The 18922-nt window shown below is 40.0% G+C and overlaps 1 protein-coding gene across 1 annotated transcript in view; it reads left to right on the forward strand.

Moving 5' to 3' along the window:
• Positions 1 to 18922, forward strand: part of LOC126100296 (histone-lysine N-methyltransferase SETD1B) — a 191271-nt gene that overhangs the window by 70671 nt on the left and 101678 nt on the right. Inside the window, exon 4 of the mRNA XM_049910902.1 lies at positions 325 to 502. Within this exon, the coding sequence (XP_049766859.1) occupies positions 325 to 502 (178 nt within the window). The remainder of the gene's footprint in view (positions 1 to 324; positions 503 to 18922) is intronic.

The raw sequence follows: 18922 nt of genomic DNA on the forward strand, positions 1-18922 counted from the left end.
ACTTATTGGCAGCTGTGTGTAAACAAGGTGCAGGCTACACACCCATTACTATTTCCCCTACCATATTGTCAGCGTGGTAGAAAACTCGATCTCTCTATTACCTGCATCCCCTGCCTCCAACCATAAATAAAGTAGGAGAAAAGTCTGTTTCGAATCATGTTAAAAATGGAAGAAAGACCTCTGAAATAGGAGATAAATGTTTCAACTGTCCTTATATCTACTCGCAAATTGATTACTGCATTTCTTTAAGGAGAAACATTTTTCTATTTATATTTGTTTTGTATGATTGCATCAACATGCCTTGTTTCATTGTGTTTAATGCAGGTGCAGAAATTTGGCGTTGTGGAAGAATTGTTCATCTACTACCACCCTGTCACGAACAAACACCTTGGTTTAGCACGTGTCGTGTTTGAGTCTGTTAAGTCTGCAAAGAGTTGTGTAGAGAAGCTGAACAATACTTCAGTGATGGGAAAAGTTCTTAGGGTGTTCCTTGATGCATTTGGTAAGTTCAAAATATGCTACTTTGAACAAAACTGTTTTTAGATGTACTCACAAATTATTTACATGTGTTTAGTGTTGTGTCGTATGTCAAGGAGTAACAATGGCTCCTCTCTCTCTCTCTCTCTCTCTCTCTCTCTCTCTCTCTCTCTCTCTCTCTCTCTCTCTGGTACGGGGGAGTGTTAGAATAATATTATGCATTCTTAAAGAGCAGCTGTAAATTAAGTGCAAAGTGACCAATGAAAATCACCCACACAAATATTAGTTTGTATGGTCAGAAGTAAAAAATGAGGTGTGGATGGAAACAATGGCAAGTGAATGATATCAAATTTGAAACTTCCACAGTGTACAGGTTCTTTCACTAAACTGTTGGATTTCTGCAACTTGCTGCCATGGTATTGCAGTGCAGAGTCTTCTGATGATCTTCACATGAATACAGATGAAAATGCAGTGAACTCTCATTTTGAAGACCCTGCCAGCACACGCTTGACGTACACAGTTGTCATAGCACATGGGCTGTGTGAGTGAATATGCTACATGCCCGCCATGTTGAAAGCTTTCCTCCCTGAAATTGGATCAGTCATCTTCACATGGTAAAATCACAGAATGATGCCAACTATGAAGAGCATGAAGTTCTTTTTCACAGGATTCCATGTAGAATTTAACTGAAAGCCACTACCTCAATTGAGAAGAGGCTCAGACAGTCATATATCCACTAATTCGTTAATAATGGAACTCCGAAAGTTTGATGTATGGGCAGTAATTTTTGTTTCATTGTATTCTATCAAATGACCATAATAATACAGTGTTTGGTGATAGTGAACTCACTTTCTTGGAAGAGGTGTCTATGCTGTTGATGTTCCACAATGCAATCCTGTACAGTGTACTCATATGTGTCGTGCGCCCTACATATGATGTAGTGTGTTCGCATGGAATCCTGTGAATACCTGCCTTGTTCAGTTCGGTTGCATTTCAGAGATCCCAAAAGTGCCGAGAGTTTGGAAGGAGGACGAAAGATTGCTTAATCTTATTTCTTCTTGATAGTCTGCCTATTTTTGTGGAAACAGGTGTAGTAGACAGTAGATATGTGGGGGAAGGCAGGCATTCAGAATGTGGTGGTCAAGCACTTCCCTTATATGTAGGTCTGCAAACTGAAGTCAGGTGAGGTCCCTCTCTCTTTGCTCATTCTGTTAAAAGAACAAACTACAGAGTGCTTAACATAGTTATACTGAACATTTCACAGCATGTGTTACGAATTACTAGCAACACAGTGCGCAGGCATGCCAGTGTGTGTGTGTGTGGAATACAGATATGTATCACTAACAATACTGATGCAAGAAACAACATGGGCAAATTCTGTGGAAATCTCAGTATACTGTTCTACACTGATAGAGAGCGAAATTGATTTTTAGTCATCCTGTATGGCAGCTGTAGCATTCTTCTGGAAGAGGCGCCTTCCCCTACGAGTGCTGCTCCCTTTTGCAGTTTACAGACAGACTATACATAGCCAGTATTTCCTGTACAAACCTCTTATGTGAGTAGACAAAATAACTTCACCGTGTTTGTGTTTGTATAGGACAGTGGTCACCAAACTTATGAAGCTTCTGAGCTATCATACCATTTTTAAGTCCTGTTGTGAGTATATGTAAGACAGAAATAAAAACTTCTTTAAAAAATATTACATTTGTATATTGCGTTTAAACTTATATTTCTAGTAAATATGAAATGATTTTTAATTAAACTGTATATAATAAAAGAAATTGAAATTCAGTTGTATATAAAACAAGAAATTGAAATACAGATAGTAATAAATTACAAATGTAAGAATAGATTCTTTTCTCAGCCTTAACAACTTCAGTTCCAGCTTCACTGCAGCATTGTCTTCTTGTAAATGGAAATACTCCATGAGGCGAGTAAAGAACTCTTCAGCATCAGCGTCTACAAAAGCCAATTTGATAAACTGTGCAATAGCTGAAATGCTTTTTATATCTTGGAATGGTTTGTTGAGTTGGCTTCTCAAATCTGAAATAATTTCAACATATTGTTTGCATTTATAAGAAGGCTTGAAAGTGTCTTGCTTGTCAAGGGTTTGTCTCAAACATGCAAAATGTTTGTATTCACGTCGGCTGAGATCCCCTCCCGCATCGGATAAGCAGTCCTCAACAATCAGTCTTTCCTTCTCATGCTGTGTGGTGAGTCTCCCCTGACTCACGGCTCTGGGTGACTTTCCTGAAATCTACCACTTTTCCTAGACGTCTCCAGTCCTTTTCCTTCATCCCTCTTACTTCCCCTTCAACCCTTCTGCCTGAAAAAGGAGCCACTTGCTCCGAAAGCTTACCAATCACAACTGTCTTTTATGAGTATGTTCTGCCACTACTTGGTGAGTAGATTGTTTATCTATCCAATGAAATTATTTTGTCAATAATTGATTGTTTTCATTGTGGTATCAACCCATGTGGCCATCATTCCTTCTTACGTAACCCTCTTGTCAGTCTTTATCATGTGTCCTGTTCAAACTGTCATCTGTTTTCTACTGTACGTGCTGATCTGTTCTTTTTTCTTCACCAAGATTAATCAACACTTTGCCCTTACATCTTTCTTAGTACTGATTTCCATGCTCATAGATGGGTCCATTTTTATTTGCATATAACAATTCTGTTATTTACGAATTTGCCTGTAACAGTTTACAGTTCAATATCTGCATGGCCTTCTCCCGATTGTCTTTCACGAATTTATTCACAAATTTGACAGCTATTTTCTTTTCCACCATCCATTTATCTTGTTTATACATAATTCTTTCACATTTTTGTACATGCATTTTTCAGCAAAACACTCTGATCAACCTTTGTTGCCATCTCTTACCTCACTTTAATCACCAAACTAAGTAGTTTACATTTTCTCCTATGACTATCACTTTCTATTTACCCAGTTTTTTAAAATTTTGTCAGATTTCATGACTTTTCCAGTCGATTTTTTCATTTTATTTTCCAATCATTTTTTTCTTGTCATATAGATCACTCACTCATTACTTCTTGTTAATGATTTTCATACAATTTTTTTTTGGTTTTTCAGAATTTTTCTTTATTTTTTTCCTTGATTTTCTTCTGTTTTTCTATTTTTTCCATCCTCAGCTTACTTATTATTTTTTGTGCCACTCCCACGATTTCTAACTCTCCAAGGTGTCCTCTATTGCCATGATGAATTCCATCTCGTATTACATCTGTTCTTTTTGAAAACATGCTTTTGCACTATCAAAACTAAGTTCCCACATTCTGTTTCTTGAAACCTGCTTGTCCCTTGGAGTTACTCCAAAATGTCTAACATGAAAGTCCCTGTTTATGGATGTAATCCTAATCTACACCAGGCTCTTTTTACAGTTTCAAATACAGCAATCTCTTACTCTTACCCAGCTAATCTGTGACCTGTATGCCTCATCAGCCAATTTCCACTCTACCAGACTTCTCTCCTACAAAATCCTGCAGTTATCTGCCCCTCACGTTTCCTTGAATGGCATCATCCACTAAACCAACTTCAAACTGCAACAATGTGCCAGACTTCACCTCCAAAAGCAAACTACCTGAACAGTGGCATTTCCCTTCCTGTCCCTCTGCAACTCCCTAAAGAGCCACACCATCAACCATCAGTCCTCTCCTACCTCCTTAACATCCAATAGTCTTCACCACTGCCTCCCAGACCAAGAATAACCCATAATCACAAGAACCAGTTAAAACAGTTAAGTGTCCTTAACCTCTCATCTAAAGCACTCTCTCCTGCTGAATTATCTGTACTATCTAAGCATCTCACTTTCACCCTAAACCTGCATTAGACCATGCTGCTTTGGTGAAGGACCTACTTTCCTTCACATGTAATATCCATTGGAAATATCACTTTGCAACCACATTCCAAAACCTTTCCAACAGCAAACCTGACATTGGGCCCTGCCTTGAACAGTTCAGACCATGCTCTCAGCTTGATCTGCCACCATTATCACAAAAGTGTCCCTTACAAGTTTTCCAAGAGTCCCTGACATCCAGCATTGCTTTGCAACCCTTTCTCAGATTCCAAACCTATGACATCCTTCCTAGTCATCTTAATCAACTTTTTACTTACCAACAACTACTTCACTATTAAGGGAGTAGTCATACAGACAGATCAGGGGTTTGGCCATGGGAACCAGGATGGCTTCTTCCTATGCGAATCTTTTCATGGGTCGCTTGGAGAGCATTTCTCTGGGATCCAGAAGTCTTCAGCCCCTGGTTTGGTTTAGATACGTTGATGACATCTTTACCATATGGTCCAAGGATGAGGATCAGCTGCTAAAATTCCTTGAATCTCTGAATATCTTCTCCAAATTAAATTTCACATGGTCCGTTTCTGAATCCCATGCCACTTTCCTTGATGCTTATCTCATCCTCACCGAAGGCTAGCTACATGCTTCTGTCCGCATTAAACCTACCAACAAACAACAGTACTTACATTTTGACAGTTGCCATCCTTTCCATGTCAAAAGTTCCCTCCCATACAGACTTGGCATCCGAGGGAAATGTATTTGTTTGGACGCAGACTCTTTATAGCAATACACCAGCATTCTCACCTTAACCTTCACTACATGTAATTACCCCACCAGCCTAGCTAAAAAGCAGATTTCCCAGGTCATCACATCCAATCCTGGTACTGCTGATACCTCCAAAAATCAGCTTCAGAGCACACCACTGTTGACTCACTATTATCCTGGTCTTGAATGTGTTAATCAGCTACTTTGACAAGGCCATGACTCCCTGAAATCATGCCCGAAATGAGATCCATTCCGTCTGAAATTTTTCCCACCACACCTAGAATAGTAGGCAGTCTTCCTTCCAATCACCGCAGTACTCTTGTCAAACCCTATGTTCTTCTGCACCCATCTCCCTACCCTATGGCTCCTTCCACTCTGACCGTCCCCAATGCAAGTCTTGGACTATGTATCCTCCTACTGCCACCTATAGCAGCCCTGTAACTGGCAAAATATATACTATCAAGGGGAGAGCCACCTGTGAAACAACACACGTCATATGCTGTTATGTTAACACTGTTCGGCCTACATCGGTATGACTACCACCAAATTATCCGTTAGGATGAATGGGCATAGGCAGTAGTGTATACTGGCAACTCGCAATATCCTGTTGCAGAGCGTCTCTATAACATGACGATCATGACTTTGGGATCTGTTTCACTAAGTGTGCCTCCTGGATTCATCCCCCAGGCACCAGTTTCTCAGAACTCCGCAGGTGGGAACTAGCACTACAACATGTCCTTGGTTCTTGCCACCCACCTGGCCTTAATTTATGTTAATTTTTTCTGTCTCAGCATTGGTTCACAGTAACTACTCTTTGCTTCTCTCCTTTTTAGTTTCCTATGTCTTTTCATTGTCATATCTGTCTATTTTTCACTGCCGCCCTTCCACCTCTGTTACATGCAATGCACTTAGCTTTTCACTCTTATTAACTCGTGTATGATGTTTAAACACCATCTCTGTCTGCATATTACCCTGTCTTTCACCATTAAGTTCTCAGGTTTTCAAATCTTGTCCAATGCAGTCCCCAACAGTCAGTCTTTCCTTCTCATCCCATGGCGTAAGTCTCCCCTGACCTGCAGTTCTGAGTGACTGTCCCAAAATCTACCCCTTTTTATAGACCTCTCCGGTCCTTTTCCTTCACCCTTCTTCCTTCCCCATCAGCCCTCCTTTCTGCCAGAAGAAGGAGCCACTGGCCCTGAAAGCTTGCCAATTTCAGGTATCTTTTATGTGTGTGTGTTCTGCCACCACTTGATGAGTAGATTTTTTTATCTATCCAATTAAACTAGCTTAATATCAGTGTGTTAGCAAATGCCATACGTGAAAACATAACATGCATCATCTCACACATATACAATCAACTATGAGGCCAACAATGTAGTATTCTTGATTGACAGTAGCAGTTGTGTGGAAGAGGTAAGCAGTTGTCATGAGCATGAGCACAATGGAGCAATTCAGGTTAGCCAGTCTGAGCACTAACAAAAGCTACCAAACATGTCCCTCAAGCTACTAGTATCTCGTGAGCAACGTTTTGACGATCACTGATATAGGGGTTACAGTTTGTGAAGTTTTTACGTGTTGTGAAGTGAGCTTTTATGTAAAATATGTTCCTATAAGCAATGGCTTAGGACAGGATCTTCACTTTGGTAGACAGATGACCACTCTAGCTGTTGAGCTTTCGACCTAATAGCTCACTTAACAATTGTAAAAATTACTCACTTAATTATCTGAAAATAACTTCACTGTATAAACACAATCTCAGTGAAGATACTCGTGTAAGAGAAGTGCACAGGAAAGAGAATGTAGCGGAGATATAGCCAGTCTGTTAACTGAAAAGTGAGCTGTACTCTCAGTGTGGAAGAACTCTACAGTTACCGTATAGGACAATGAAGACTCAATTTTCCCCTCTGTCTGCGCGGAACAGTGTACAGAAATTTACGTGAAGTCTGTCCATATGAATTTTATCTGTTATTGTTATTAATGACTCATCTGTATTTCATTTCGTGTTAACGCACGTCATGGAAAATTGGTGGGCACCTGTTTTCCTTATGCGTCTACTCCCCACTGTGCCTGCCTCCCACCTATCACACTCGCAGAAAACAGTTTAATACACCTTTCCAGCACTTAGATGTGGTATACACAGTTAATATTTATTCTTAACCCCCCTCTTTTAACAGTAAACATTAATGTTATACCATTAAAACACCATTTTTGATAATGTGATTTTTTTCCCTGTCTTGCATAGTGAAAACTGTTAATCCTAGGTGAAGAAATGAATAGCACATTTTTTTATAGAAAATGTGATGTAATTTCATTTTTTATTGAGAAAATTTCTTGTTATAACCAACTGTTGTCAAGTTATCCAAGAAAAATATTAAAAAGTGACCTTGAAACTAACCCTCAGCAGTATATTCACATCCTCCAAGCCATTAAGTTTGTTATCACTGAACACTATATTTCTGCTGATCATGTGATGAAATTCATTGAAACAAAAGTTGTGGCCCATACATCAAACTGTAGGAGCTCCAGCATCAATGAAACAATGGAAACAAGTCGGTTTAAATCTCTTATCAATTGGGACAGTAGTTTCCATTTAAATTCTGCATGGAATTCTGTCATAGAAAAAATTTGTGCTCTGTGTAACTGGCATCATTCTGTGATTTTACCTTGTGAAAATGATCGATATCGATGAGGTGAACTTTGACCACAGAGGGCATGTTGCACTTGCAGCAGAAAAGTTCAGTCAAGCACCACTTGGCAATGTCAACTGGGTACACCAAGCACGTGCCGGCAGGTCTTAAAAATGGGAGCTCAGTGCAATTTCATCTGTATTCATGTGACGATGACCAAAAGTCTCCGTACCAAAATATCAAGGCAGCAAGTTGCAGATGTCTGACAGTTCGCACGATATTTCATGGAAGAAGTGAATGATAGTTTGAAGGGTATGGAGACGACTTGAAGTACCCACTTGTTCTGTACTCTTCACTGATTTATAGATCATTATTGCTCCCAAATTCTTCTGTCATTGTCTTCCATCTATGTGGGCTGTTCATTACTAAACATTTCCGCATCAACTGCCACCAGATTCCAAATTGAAGATTATATAACCTTATAGTAAATTTTGGATTCAGAATGTAGAAAGGGATGGAAGGGTATTGAGAATGAATTTCTGTATGCCAAAGTTATTTCTCTGGTTTTATGAGCACAATTGATTAATGGTGTACTTCTGGACATACAGTTGAATTGTTTCAATTTATGTACAATATTTTGAGGACTGACCCAGTTGTTTTCTTTAGTTCTGATTGGAGTCCAGGCAGTGAGTGCAAATAACGTCATAACTCACGGCATCCAGAAAAGATTTCTGGGTCTGTCATCGAAATATTGTTCAAAAATGGAAATAACGACTTGGCTGTATACCCAGAAGTGCGCCATCGACCATATAGGTCAACTTTCCCACATGCTGTTGTGAAGGCAAGGAAAAACATTCTTAGCCTTGAGGTGGAAGAATGAGTTTTTAAGATAAAATGCAGTTATATTCCACTTTATGTCATCACAGTGTATCTTATGTTTTTCTAGTAGGCAGATCCAGTACTTGAAGTGTGACTGCTGAAGATCTCACACGTATTAAAATGTTCCTGCTGTTATGCCGTAGTTGGATGGGTTTCTTGCCACATATGGTCACAACAAAGTCCTCATGTAATTGGCAATCCAGTGGGTGGGTGAATCAATGGCACTTACTATAGGTCCCAGTGGAACATTTTCTTAATGAACTTTCAGCAACCTATAAAGTCTAGGTGATAGCGGAATTGAATTGAACATATCTGTCAGCGTGCTGTACTCGAACAGAACCCACAACAAAAGTGACATGTTCTAAAAATGTTGGCAGGTAGAGCAAAGAACATAGTGAACTAGAGCTGCGAGATGCAGAACTGGAATATCTTGCCTATGTTTTGCATAACAATGGATATTTAGGAGTATTGAGATACAAAGAGTGTTATGACATCCTTGAAAGGAAGTACTTCTAACAGAATGGCTAAAAAATAACTAGAACACAAGAACAATCATAGAAAGGGAGAAAGTGACAGATCAGCTGGTGCAGAACATGCTTTGCCATCAGGGGACCACCAGATTCAATTAGATAAGATTCAAATACTGGGAGCCACAAGAGGAAACTATGAAAGGCTGTACAGAGAAGCCATAGAGATTACTAAACAGAATAAAAATTTTAAGTGAATGGAGGGGGGCTGTGAAACTAAATGGTATGTGGATTCCGATGCTTAAGATAATGTGTACCAATCTTCCACCATGGGGTGATAGCAATAGTAGACAACGGTAATTGACAGCGGGCAATTGCACTTGTACTCAAAACACAAGACATCACACCTCTGTGCAAGAGCACATGGTAACGGAATTTTACTTCAGTAAGTAATGAGCCAGGGTGTGTATCGAACCTTTGAAAAAGCTATGAACCCCTCCTTGCAGATGTCTACCACAGAAGGGGCAAAACATTGGGTCTCAACAGTGAATCCATATGACCACAGCATAGTAGCTAGGAATATTTTAATAAGTGCCTTTTTCCAGTCATGGAAGTCACATTTTACAATCCAGAAAATATGCAAAATACTACTCTACAGCTGACATAGCCTCTACATTGGACTTGAAAAGTTTTTCAGCTACTAATTTCCTTGGATGTGGTAATAGTAGAAATCGGAGGGCACTTGCCATAGCTGGTAAATAGGGTGAATATTCCAACAATTCATACTGCAGATCTTTCAGATTCCCTATTGCCATAGCATCCTTGTGGGAGGTGTTGTGTGTTGGTGAAATATCATTTGTTTGCTTTTGTAATACAGTTCTCTTACAGATTTTTATGCCCAGTTAGTTCACTCTCTTTCCTGATATTTGTCAGTTACATTATTATGCTCCGTGAGATAATTAGTAGAAAGAATACCCTTTACATTGCAGGAACACTGAGCTTTTTTCCTGTGGCGAATGAAATGAACTTGTACTTTTTTCATGCATGGCCAGACTTTCCACCTACCATATCTCACCCCCTGCCCCATTTCAGGGAGGACTGAAAGTGCTGATGCAACTGTGCAAAATGTTAGACAGGTCAGAAAACACCCCATTGAAATTAATACCGCAGAAAAATGTAATATCTGCTGCTGAACTTGCCACTAGTTGGGTGGACTCTGTGTACACCCCCCCCCCCCCCCCCCCCTCGATCTGTGTACAGGCTCCTAAAGATGTTAAGTGGTTTAAGGGCTGAGTACCTGACTTTGCCTGAGCATGTTTTTATTCCAGTCTTCTGTTAGTCATCTTCTCCACCCCATCTCCTCTGCCACCTCCTCTCTCCCCTCTCCTCTATCCATCTCCTCTCCCATTCTAATTCCACCTGCCTTTCTCCTTGTAAATTTCCTCCTCACTTCTCTTTGTCAGTTTCATTCTTCCCCCTCTGTCCATCTCCTCCCTGCCCCCCTCTCTGTCCATCTCTTCACCCCTCTCTCTGTCTATCGTCTCCTCCCCCCTCTCTCTGTCTATCGTCTCCTCCCCCCTCTCTCTGTCTATCGTCTCCTCCCCCCTTTCTCTATCTATCTGCTCTTCCCCCCTCTCTCTGCCCATCTCCTCCCCCCTCTCTCTGTTCATCGCCTCTCTCCTCTCTCTGTCCTTTCTATGTCCATCTCCTCCTCTTCCCTTTCTCTGTCCTTTTTATGCACATCTCCTCCTCTTCCTTTTCTCTGTCCATTTCTTCCTTGCCCTCTATCTGTTAATCTTCACCTCCCCCCCTCTCTCTTCCTCCCTCTGTCTCTGCCCATCTCTTCCTTTTTCTTTTCTCTGTCTATGTCATCCTGTCCCCAGTCAATGTCCATATACTCATCTCCTATCGTCCATCTCCCCCTCTTCCTGCTATCTGTGCCCATCTCCCTCCCTCTTGCTGTCTGTCCATGTTATCACAGTCACCCCAATAGGAGGCTGGTGGTTTTTACCCCGACATTATTTCTTTCCAGATTGGAACCAACGTTTGTACCAAATTTGATAGAAATTGTTCCAGGGTAGGATGAGCTTTTTACATGTGTCTTGACAGCTTCACATATATTTAACACATTTCACACATATTTGTTCGCATGTTTGACCTGTATGTCCAGGCAATTTTGTCCTGCAGTTCTATTTCGAACAAACTCAATGTTTATCACATCAATCCTCTGAGCTAAGTGCCGTACAATGATACAATTTTACAGGTACATTCTTTGTTATGTTTGGCTAATGTCTGTGAAATGTGCTGTGAGTAGAATTAGTAGTAAAGAAGTAACAAATTAAAATGTTATGCATGCTGCGGCAGTTTCTCACACATATCAGCATTTGACATCATAGCTCCTGAACTTGTGTTGTACAGTGATATATTTCTGTAGGCACGTACAGTGGTAGATGTGGATACTGTCTGCAAATAGTGTTGGAATAGACTTAGTAGCAACAAAGTAATAAATTTAAACCTCTTGCATGATGTGCTAGTTTTTCATGCATCTCAGTATTAATAACAATGTATCTCCTGAACTACATGTTGTACAGTGATGTACTTTTTCTGGTACATTCAGTAGTATATGTGAATTCTGTCTTCAACATGTGTCAAGAATACAATTAATAGTAAAGAAGTGATACATTAAAACCGCATTTATATAGTGAAAATGTAATAAGTGATAAACTTGTTTTCTTTCATTTTTTCATTGGTTGTCTGTGAGAAAAACTTCCTGAAAGGTTTGAAATTATGTCTAAAAGTTTGTTGCAAGTCTCTTAAGTGCTCCCATTCTCAAGTACAGGATGACTAAAGTATGGGTTTTCACGTGTTGTGAGCTGCATTGCTTTTTCATCCCCACTCCTTTAATAAGTGGGTGGTTTTAAACCCCACAGTGATTCTGCTCAGATAGTAATTTGTGTACCAAGTTTGATTGAAATTGGTCCAGTGGTTGAGGTGGAGACTTGGTACATACATACATTTTTAAAATTTATGTGGAGATAAGCAGTTTATAATCAAATGTGATGGCCTGACATTGGGTTTGTTCAGTGAAAGGATTACAGAATCATCCTCCCACAGTTGCACTTCGGTCTTCCACCGGTATATGATCCTGTGAAAGGGATTAGGATTGGCTTCAGGATGGACAAGGATGTTGTGTAAGTTGAGTGGGTAGCGGAATACCTCTTTAGGAAAGTTTGGTAAGGATTACGGGTTGGACGCCCCTTATTTAAGGACATGATGGTAGTCAAAGCCCTGGCGAAGGGCATAATTCATTTGCTTCAGTCAGAGATGATATTGGGTGATAAAGGTGTGTGCTGCTCTGTAGCTGTTTTGTGGGGGTAGTGAGAGAATTAGAGATGTGGAGGATATGAAATGGGAAATCTAAGTATGGCTGGTAGTGCCTGTATCTGAAGCACTTAGGGAGTCCTTCAGTAGACAGACAAGGGGACTTCTTGTCACTACAGACACACAAGGCTAAATGAGAGAATTATTTTGTTGCAGAAAGGGTAACAGCTATCAAAATGCAGATACTGTTGGTAGTTTGGGAGGCTAGAAAGATTTCCACTAGATGGCCTATAAACAGGTTGGCATAGAAGAGTGCCAAGTGGGTACCCATGGCTGTGCCATAGATTCATTTTTATATCTTCCTTTCAAGGGAGAATTACTTGTGTGTAATGATTGATGAGGCATATAGGGAATGAGGTATATCAGATTTGAAGTCAGAAGGATGTTGGAATGGATGCCGCTAGGAAAATGTGAAATAGATGAGAGAAATGATGAATGAAAGTGGCAGAACAAACCACTAAGTGCAGTACACTTGAGTTCAATGACTGCTTCAGAACCAGTGGTGCTATCTGGACTCTACCTCCCTCCACTAGGTTTTCTGAACTAAACAGATGGGAGTTATCCTTGCGACACATCCATTGCCCCCATTATGCTCCTAACTTCAATCTCTGCTGACCCACTGTATCCACACGCTGTACCCAAAAGTCTCCCCCTCGTCTGTCTCTCACACCTTCCCAGTCCATGCCTTGGCGTCATTATCATTGCTCACTAAATAAACTCATTGGCTCCAATGCCTGTGTGTTGCACCCTTATCCCATACACTTGCTACCTCTCCCTCCTGCATTCCTGTCTCTCAACTTGGTGCCTCCCGTAGCAAAGTTTTCATTTTTTCTTGTGTTTGTGGTGATGCCTCAACTCTCAGAGAGTTCCCTCCTTCACTCCTAAATTATCTACATTCTGACATAACCTTACTGACCATGTTTACATTGAGGATAAGAGATGATGATGTTTTTACTGTTACCTTCTGTCTTGCTGGGGATTATTCAACATATATTATGGTTCAAAGGTACACAATACATGTAAATAGTGAACTATTTTTCTACATAATTGTAAAAATGTAGAGTTTTCTGTACACCACCTGATTTCTGGACGGCAACGTTAAGATACATAATGTATTTTTAGAAGCTGCTGAAGAGTCTCGGATACAAAATTATTTTGTGATTGTGATATTACAGCTCTAATTCCTTAATACTGTGGCTTAAAACTGAGAGATTGACAAGCTATATGAAAAAAGCTTCTGCCTTTTTAGTTAACATAGAAGTAAAGCTGTGAGTAATGATTCAGTTGACTTTTTCAAATGCTGTTCTTTGTTTGTATTTCTGCCTGCCCTTGGGGGATGGACACTTAGGGGATGTAGCCCATTCATGTATTCTAATTATTGTTGAGTGTGTTGGTGCAAAAGGTGTGATATTAGACACACATTTGAGAGAAGTGGTGTTAAATCCCTGTCCTACCATCCTAACATAGGTTTCGAGGTATTTCACTGTACCAATGAATGCTTATGCTGCGATAACTCCTTTGATAATGTTGTGGTTGAATGGTTCTGACATTCTTATTTAGCTGTGCCAGTGGATTTTATTGAATGATTACAGTGATGATGGGATGTTCAGCTCTATAAAATCTCATCTTCTTCTACCTACGTCATACATGTTGCTTCTCAATACCATTAAAAAGGTGGTTGTACCATTTAGCAGGATCTTTCATTGCCTTGAAAATGTCAATGTTGAATGAGTTAATGTTGACTGACTGGAAAGTAACATCCCTTTTCATGAAGGATAAGATGATTTGTGTGTGTGTAGGGGGGGGGGGGGGGAGGAGGCAGTGGAAGAATGGTTTCTACACTGACTCATATCCCACAGTAAGTCAGCGCACATAGAGCTGTTATAGCAAGAAAACTATGTTGCTTCTCATCTGCTGCAATAACCATTTAAAATGAGAGTTGTAATTGAAAATCCTGCCAAATGTGAGATCTGGTCCATAATACGATTTCTAGTGGCAAAAAATCTCAAAGCTGTTGACATTTATCACCAAGTTTTTACTGTTTTCAGGTCAGATGTAGTGAGTGAAGGTGTTGTGCATCAGTGGTATGGATAGTGAAGGACTTGGTTACCCTTTTGTAGTCAGCAGTGAACAGGTATAAAAATTGAAGAAAAAATTTATGAAAGGTGGCTGACAGCTTTCTGTGAATATCTCAGTGTCTTTCACAGTAATCATGGCTATACAGTTAGTTCCAAAACTCCCTTCTGACAATCAGAAAACTCAGTGGATGCCTGCTTCCCTAAATTTTATTTTTGGTTAATTGTCACTAGGAGAAGGACTACTGGACAGACTTTGGTTTCCTTAATACACAAACAGATCAGTAGTCAATGGTGTGGTGTCATCCTACCTTTTCCAACAAACCAGAAAAGACTTGCCAAACTCTGTTATTCATTAAGATTATGTCTACCATGTTTTTGGATACTAAAGGAATCTGCATGTGGGTTTATGAAACATGGGAGGACAACCAGTTATGAAACCTAAGATCTTAAGGAAACTGAGGAGAGTCGTGCAGAACAAGCAATGTGGTGTCTTGATTCCTGGTGCCGTGATGTTGCATGACAGTTCGGGACGACACTGTGCCCAGCAAACCCAGAAATGGTTGTCAGTTTTTGAACATCTGCTCTAGAGTTCAGCATTGGATCTGTGTGATTTCCACTTCTTCATACTCACAGAAGAGTGGTTTAGCTCCCAATGCTATCACCCTGGTGAAGAACTTCTAGATTCTGTCATGGCTGTTTTCATCTGGGGTACAGAATTTTATGAAAAGTGTATTTGTCAACGCATTAAGAGACAATCGATGCTTAAATGGGTTGTGGTTATACAGATAAATAATAAAATGGTATGGTTCTAAAATTTTACTAATTATTTTCCTTTAATTGTTCCAGTATTTTATTTGTAGTCTAATGGATGTCACTTAATGGCTAACTCTTGTACGGTGATAGTGATAAAACTTGCATCACTGAGAAAGACGGGCAAAATGAATTCGAACACTTTATGTATTTGTAACTTTGTATCAGCAAAACAACTTCAAGGGTTCCAGAGAGATACGGTACTGATGTGCCTCGTGTATACTCTCTTGTGTGATGGGGAAGGTCACTGTTATACCTGGCTCAGTGCAGAGCCATTGTAAGAAGTGAAAACTTAAGAAGTGCCAGTATGCTTCATCCTTATCAAAAGACACAGTATAACATTTTAGTGAGTTCAAATGAAACAGAATGATTAGTATTGGGCAAATGGAGTTACCATTGAATGACAATTTGATTTGTATATGGCCTGTTGCTACAACAGTGTATGGAACTAGCAGATAAAATATTTATATGTAACAATGAGCCAGTACTGAACCTCAGATGTTATGACAGCACTGAATTGCCCCAAAATCATGTACAAGACCGTAGCAACTGTCATACCCAGTGCTGACATTGTGTTAGAGCACTACACTAGGTGTCAACATGCCTGCATGAATAGTCTGATGCCATCTAATACATGTGGACCTGGTGGCACATGAGTCATTACATCAGCTTTCATTGGCCAGAAATCACAAATGCCTCAGACTGCAGTGGGCGTGTGGACATCATCACTTATGTGCTGAGTGGCAGGAAGTTGCTGTCAGCATTCTTTGAAAGCCTACGGTGATGGCCACCCTGCTGTGGAGACAGCAACCTGCTTGGTGTAGTGCAGGCTGTTCCAACATGTGTCCCATGGACAGGAGTGCTCATGGCCACAGCTGCGGTGGAGAGAGAGCAGACATGATCTGCTAGTATTCTGTGGGCACAAGTAAACAGATGCGCCTCCTCCTCTTTAGTATTCATTATGGATGTGTAGTAGTGACTGCAACAACAATGTCTAGTCATGGAAGCCCACGGCTTGCTTCATTAGGAGATACACCTCTCCAGCGTGTCACAAAATACTTGTTTCTGCAAATAAATACAATTTACAGCATCATTACACTCATCTTCACACAGTACATTATTGTCAGATTGAAGGGAATGCTCACAAGGAATTGGTTTCCCATTTGAAAAGCAACATACAGGGAGTTAAAAAAATTGTGGTTGTTGGTTTTCTAGGACTGTAAAAAATACGTGAACTACTGCAATATGTTAATTCATTTCAGCTTAATACTGTGGCAGTAAACCTAAATGAAATTGTAGTTTGTGCAAATTACGAAGTAGTTCATAGCACTGGCTGGCAAACTGTTCTCTTTGTGACCTCTCATTAAATTATGTCTGGCAGCAATAGCAGAATGCTTAGTTCCAAGGGAATTAGCCACTGTTAAGGGCATTTGTCTCTCAAAGCAAATGGTGTTCCATTGAATCCTCGACACAGAAACTGATTTAGAGGCACAGCTCAGGTGTAAAGCTCTGAGTTTCACAGCTTTTTCTCTTCTACTTCATAAGAGCAAAGATATATCCAATTGCATTCACTTGCTGTTTTGTACATGGTGTTGACATTCAGCTGTAAGTTACTGAGCAGCTACTAGATATGGCTCCAATGTGTTACATGAGAACGGGGCTCAATATTTTTGAAGCTGCATGTGAGTCTGTAGAAACTTGAGTGTGGTGCTGTGGAGGATGGGGTGCGGGTGTGGGAGGGGGGAGGAGGCATGCATTCTGAAGCAAAGACGGTGTGCCACAAATGGTTGAGTGCCAGCAAGGTTTTGTCTCATGTTTAAAAATTAAAGTGAAGAGTGACTTTGTAAAGGACATCTGCAGTATACATTGTTTCGTTTGTCAGGAGGGGTTGTGTCCTGAAATTGTGGAACTTTGTCACCTTAGCACTGCACTATTCAGTGGGCCAGCAGAACTAAGATTCTTGATTTTTTTTCCAGTTTGTATGGAAAATGGTATGTTTCTAGATGTGAAAGGAGAAGAAATTCCATGGCTCAGAGACTGAAATGGATATCCATCCTTGATTTTCAGGCTGATATAACTATGCCTCCTAAATACATGGAATGTATCACTGCAGAGAAAAGCTGTGTTGATATTACACATGCATGACGAAATTAGGGTACCATCTAACCAATCCCAATCTACACCTTACATACAAACCAGTTTGCAACTACACCAAGTGGCAAGAAGGTAGCAAAATTTAACATTTTGTTATCGATGATTCCTGCAAGTCCCTAAAATGTCCTTCGGGTAAGTTCAGTCAGTTCAAGTACATTTCCTTGCACACCCAAGAGTAACTTATAATGCGTGAAACTGAGTGGATAAAACACATAGACACAACCTAAATCATAACTTAAAAGATTAAAATTGAACATCACACAACCCTAAAAATGTAGACGTGTGTGCGCGCACTCCCACACACACACACACACACACACACACACACACACACACATTCTTCCTAAAAATAAAGAATTAATTTGATTTACTAGATAAACACTATCATTACTTCTCTGAACTACTCACTGTGCAGTGCATAATTTAATCGTAATCCATCACTCCTTACTATGAAATTCTTAATCACTATGATTTTAGTCATATCAGTCCTTTTCGCATGGTTAGTCACTTCACATGATATTTCTTAATATCTTGATGGGGATACAGTCCTTTAAGTCATAAACTTTTTGGATACACCAGTAAATACGCACCGTGGTTTGGAATCTTCCCAATTATGAATGATCCAGTGTGCAATGAGTGCTATTTCCAATTCTTTTGGGAAAGCAATAAGAATTGTGAATGTTGTTGCAGCAATACCTTTCTGCCAATCCTAAATGTCTGCATCCGTTTGACATTCCTGTCATATTCCCTTTTTCTAACTCAGGCCTTTTCAGTGAGATTAACCGGAGCTTGTCTAATTTTCTCTTCCCAAGGTATGTCAGTATCTTCTGCCTTGAATTTATCTACCCATCCATTTCTTGTCTTTCTTCTGAACATCAGTTAAGCAGGCGTGAATTTGGTTGATGTGTGAAGCAAGTTGTTTGTATTTTCTTCTTCTACAGGTTTCTTAAGACACCAGGGAACTGGGTAGAAGCTATGACCATATGTCTTATGTGGCATAACATTAAGACGACAGTACATCCTTTGATAATTCCATGTTTTTCCTCAAAAACAACCAAATGAGGTAATGAGGAGCTTGGTAATTTATGCTTTGTTCTCAGGGGAAACATTATTATTTGCGATGATCAAGTTTAAGTGAGCTGCACTCCTTCTTTCTGTATTAAATCAACCTCCATTAAAAAACCGTCAATCCAAAATTTTGCTTTCCCCGATGAGAAGTTTATGCTTCCATTCCTTTCTCATATGCTACTAGTGTCTAGGATACAATCCACTATCAATTTTTCAACAATTAGAATTGCGCTTGTATTTGCTGCATTTCCCGAATTCACTTTCATTTGAGTCTGCATCCTGACACTTGTGGATCTTGTGTTTAGTGCTCCTATGATTCTACTGTTCCCTACCGGCAAAACTGATAGTTTTGCTTTTCGCGATAGCTTTTGGAACAAAGCAGTTTATATTACATTAGCCGAAGCT

The sequence above is a fragment of the Schistocerca cancellata genome, chromosome 9, assembly GCF_023864275.1.
Source record: "Schistocerca cancellata isolate TAMUIC-IGC-003103 chromosome 9, iqSchCanc2.1, whole genome shotgun sequence".
Lineage (NCBI taxonomy): Eukaryota > Metazoa > Arthropoda > Insecta > Orthoptera > Acrididae > Schistocerca > Schistocerca cancellata.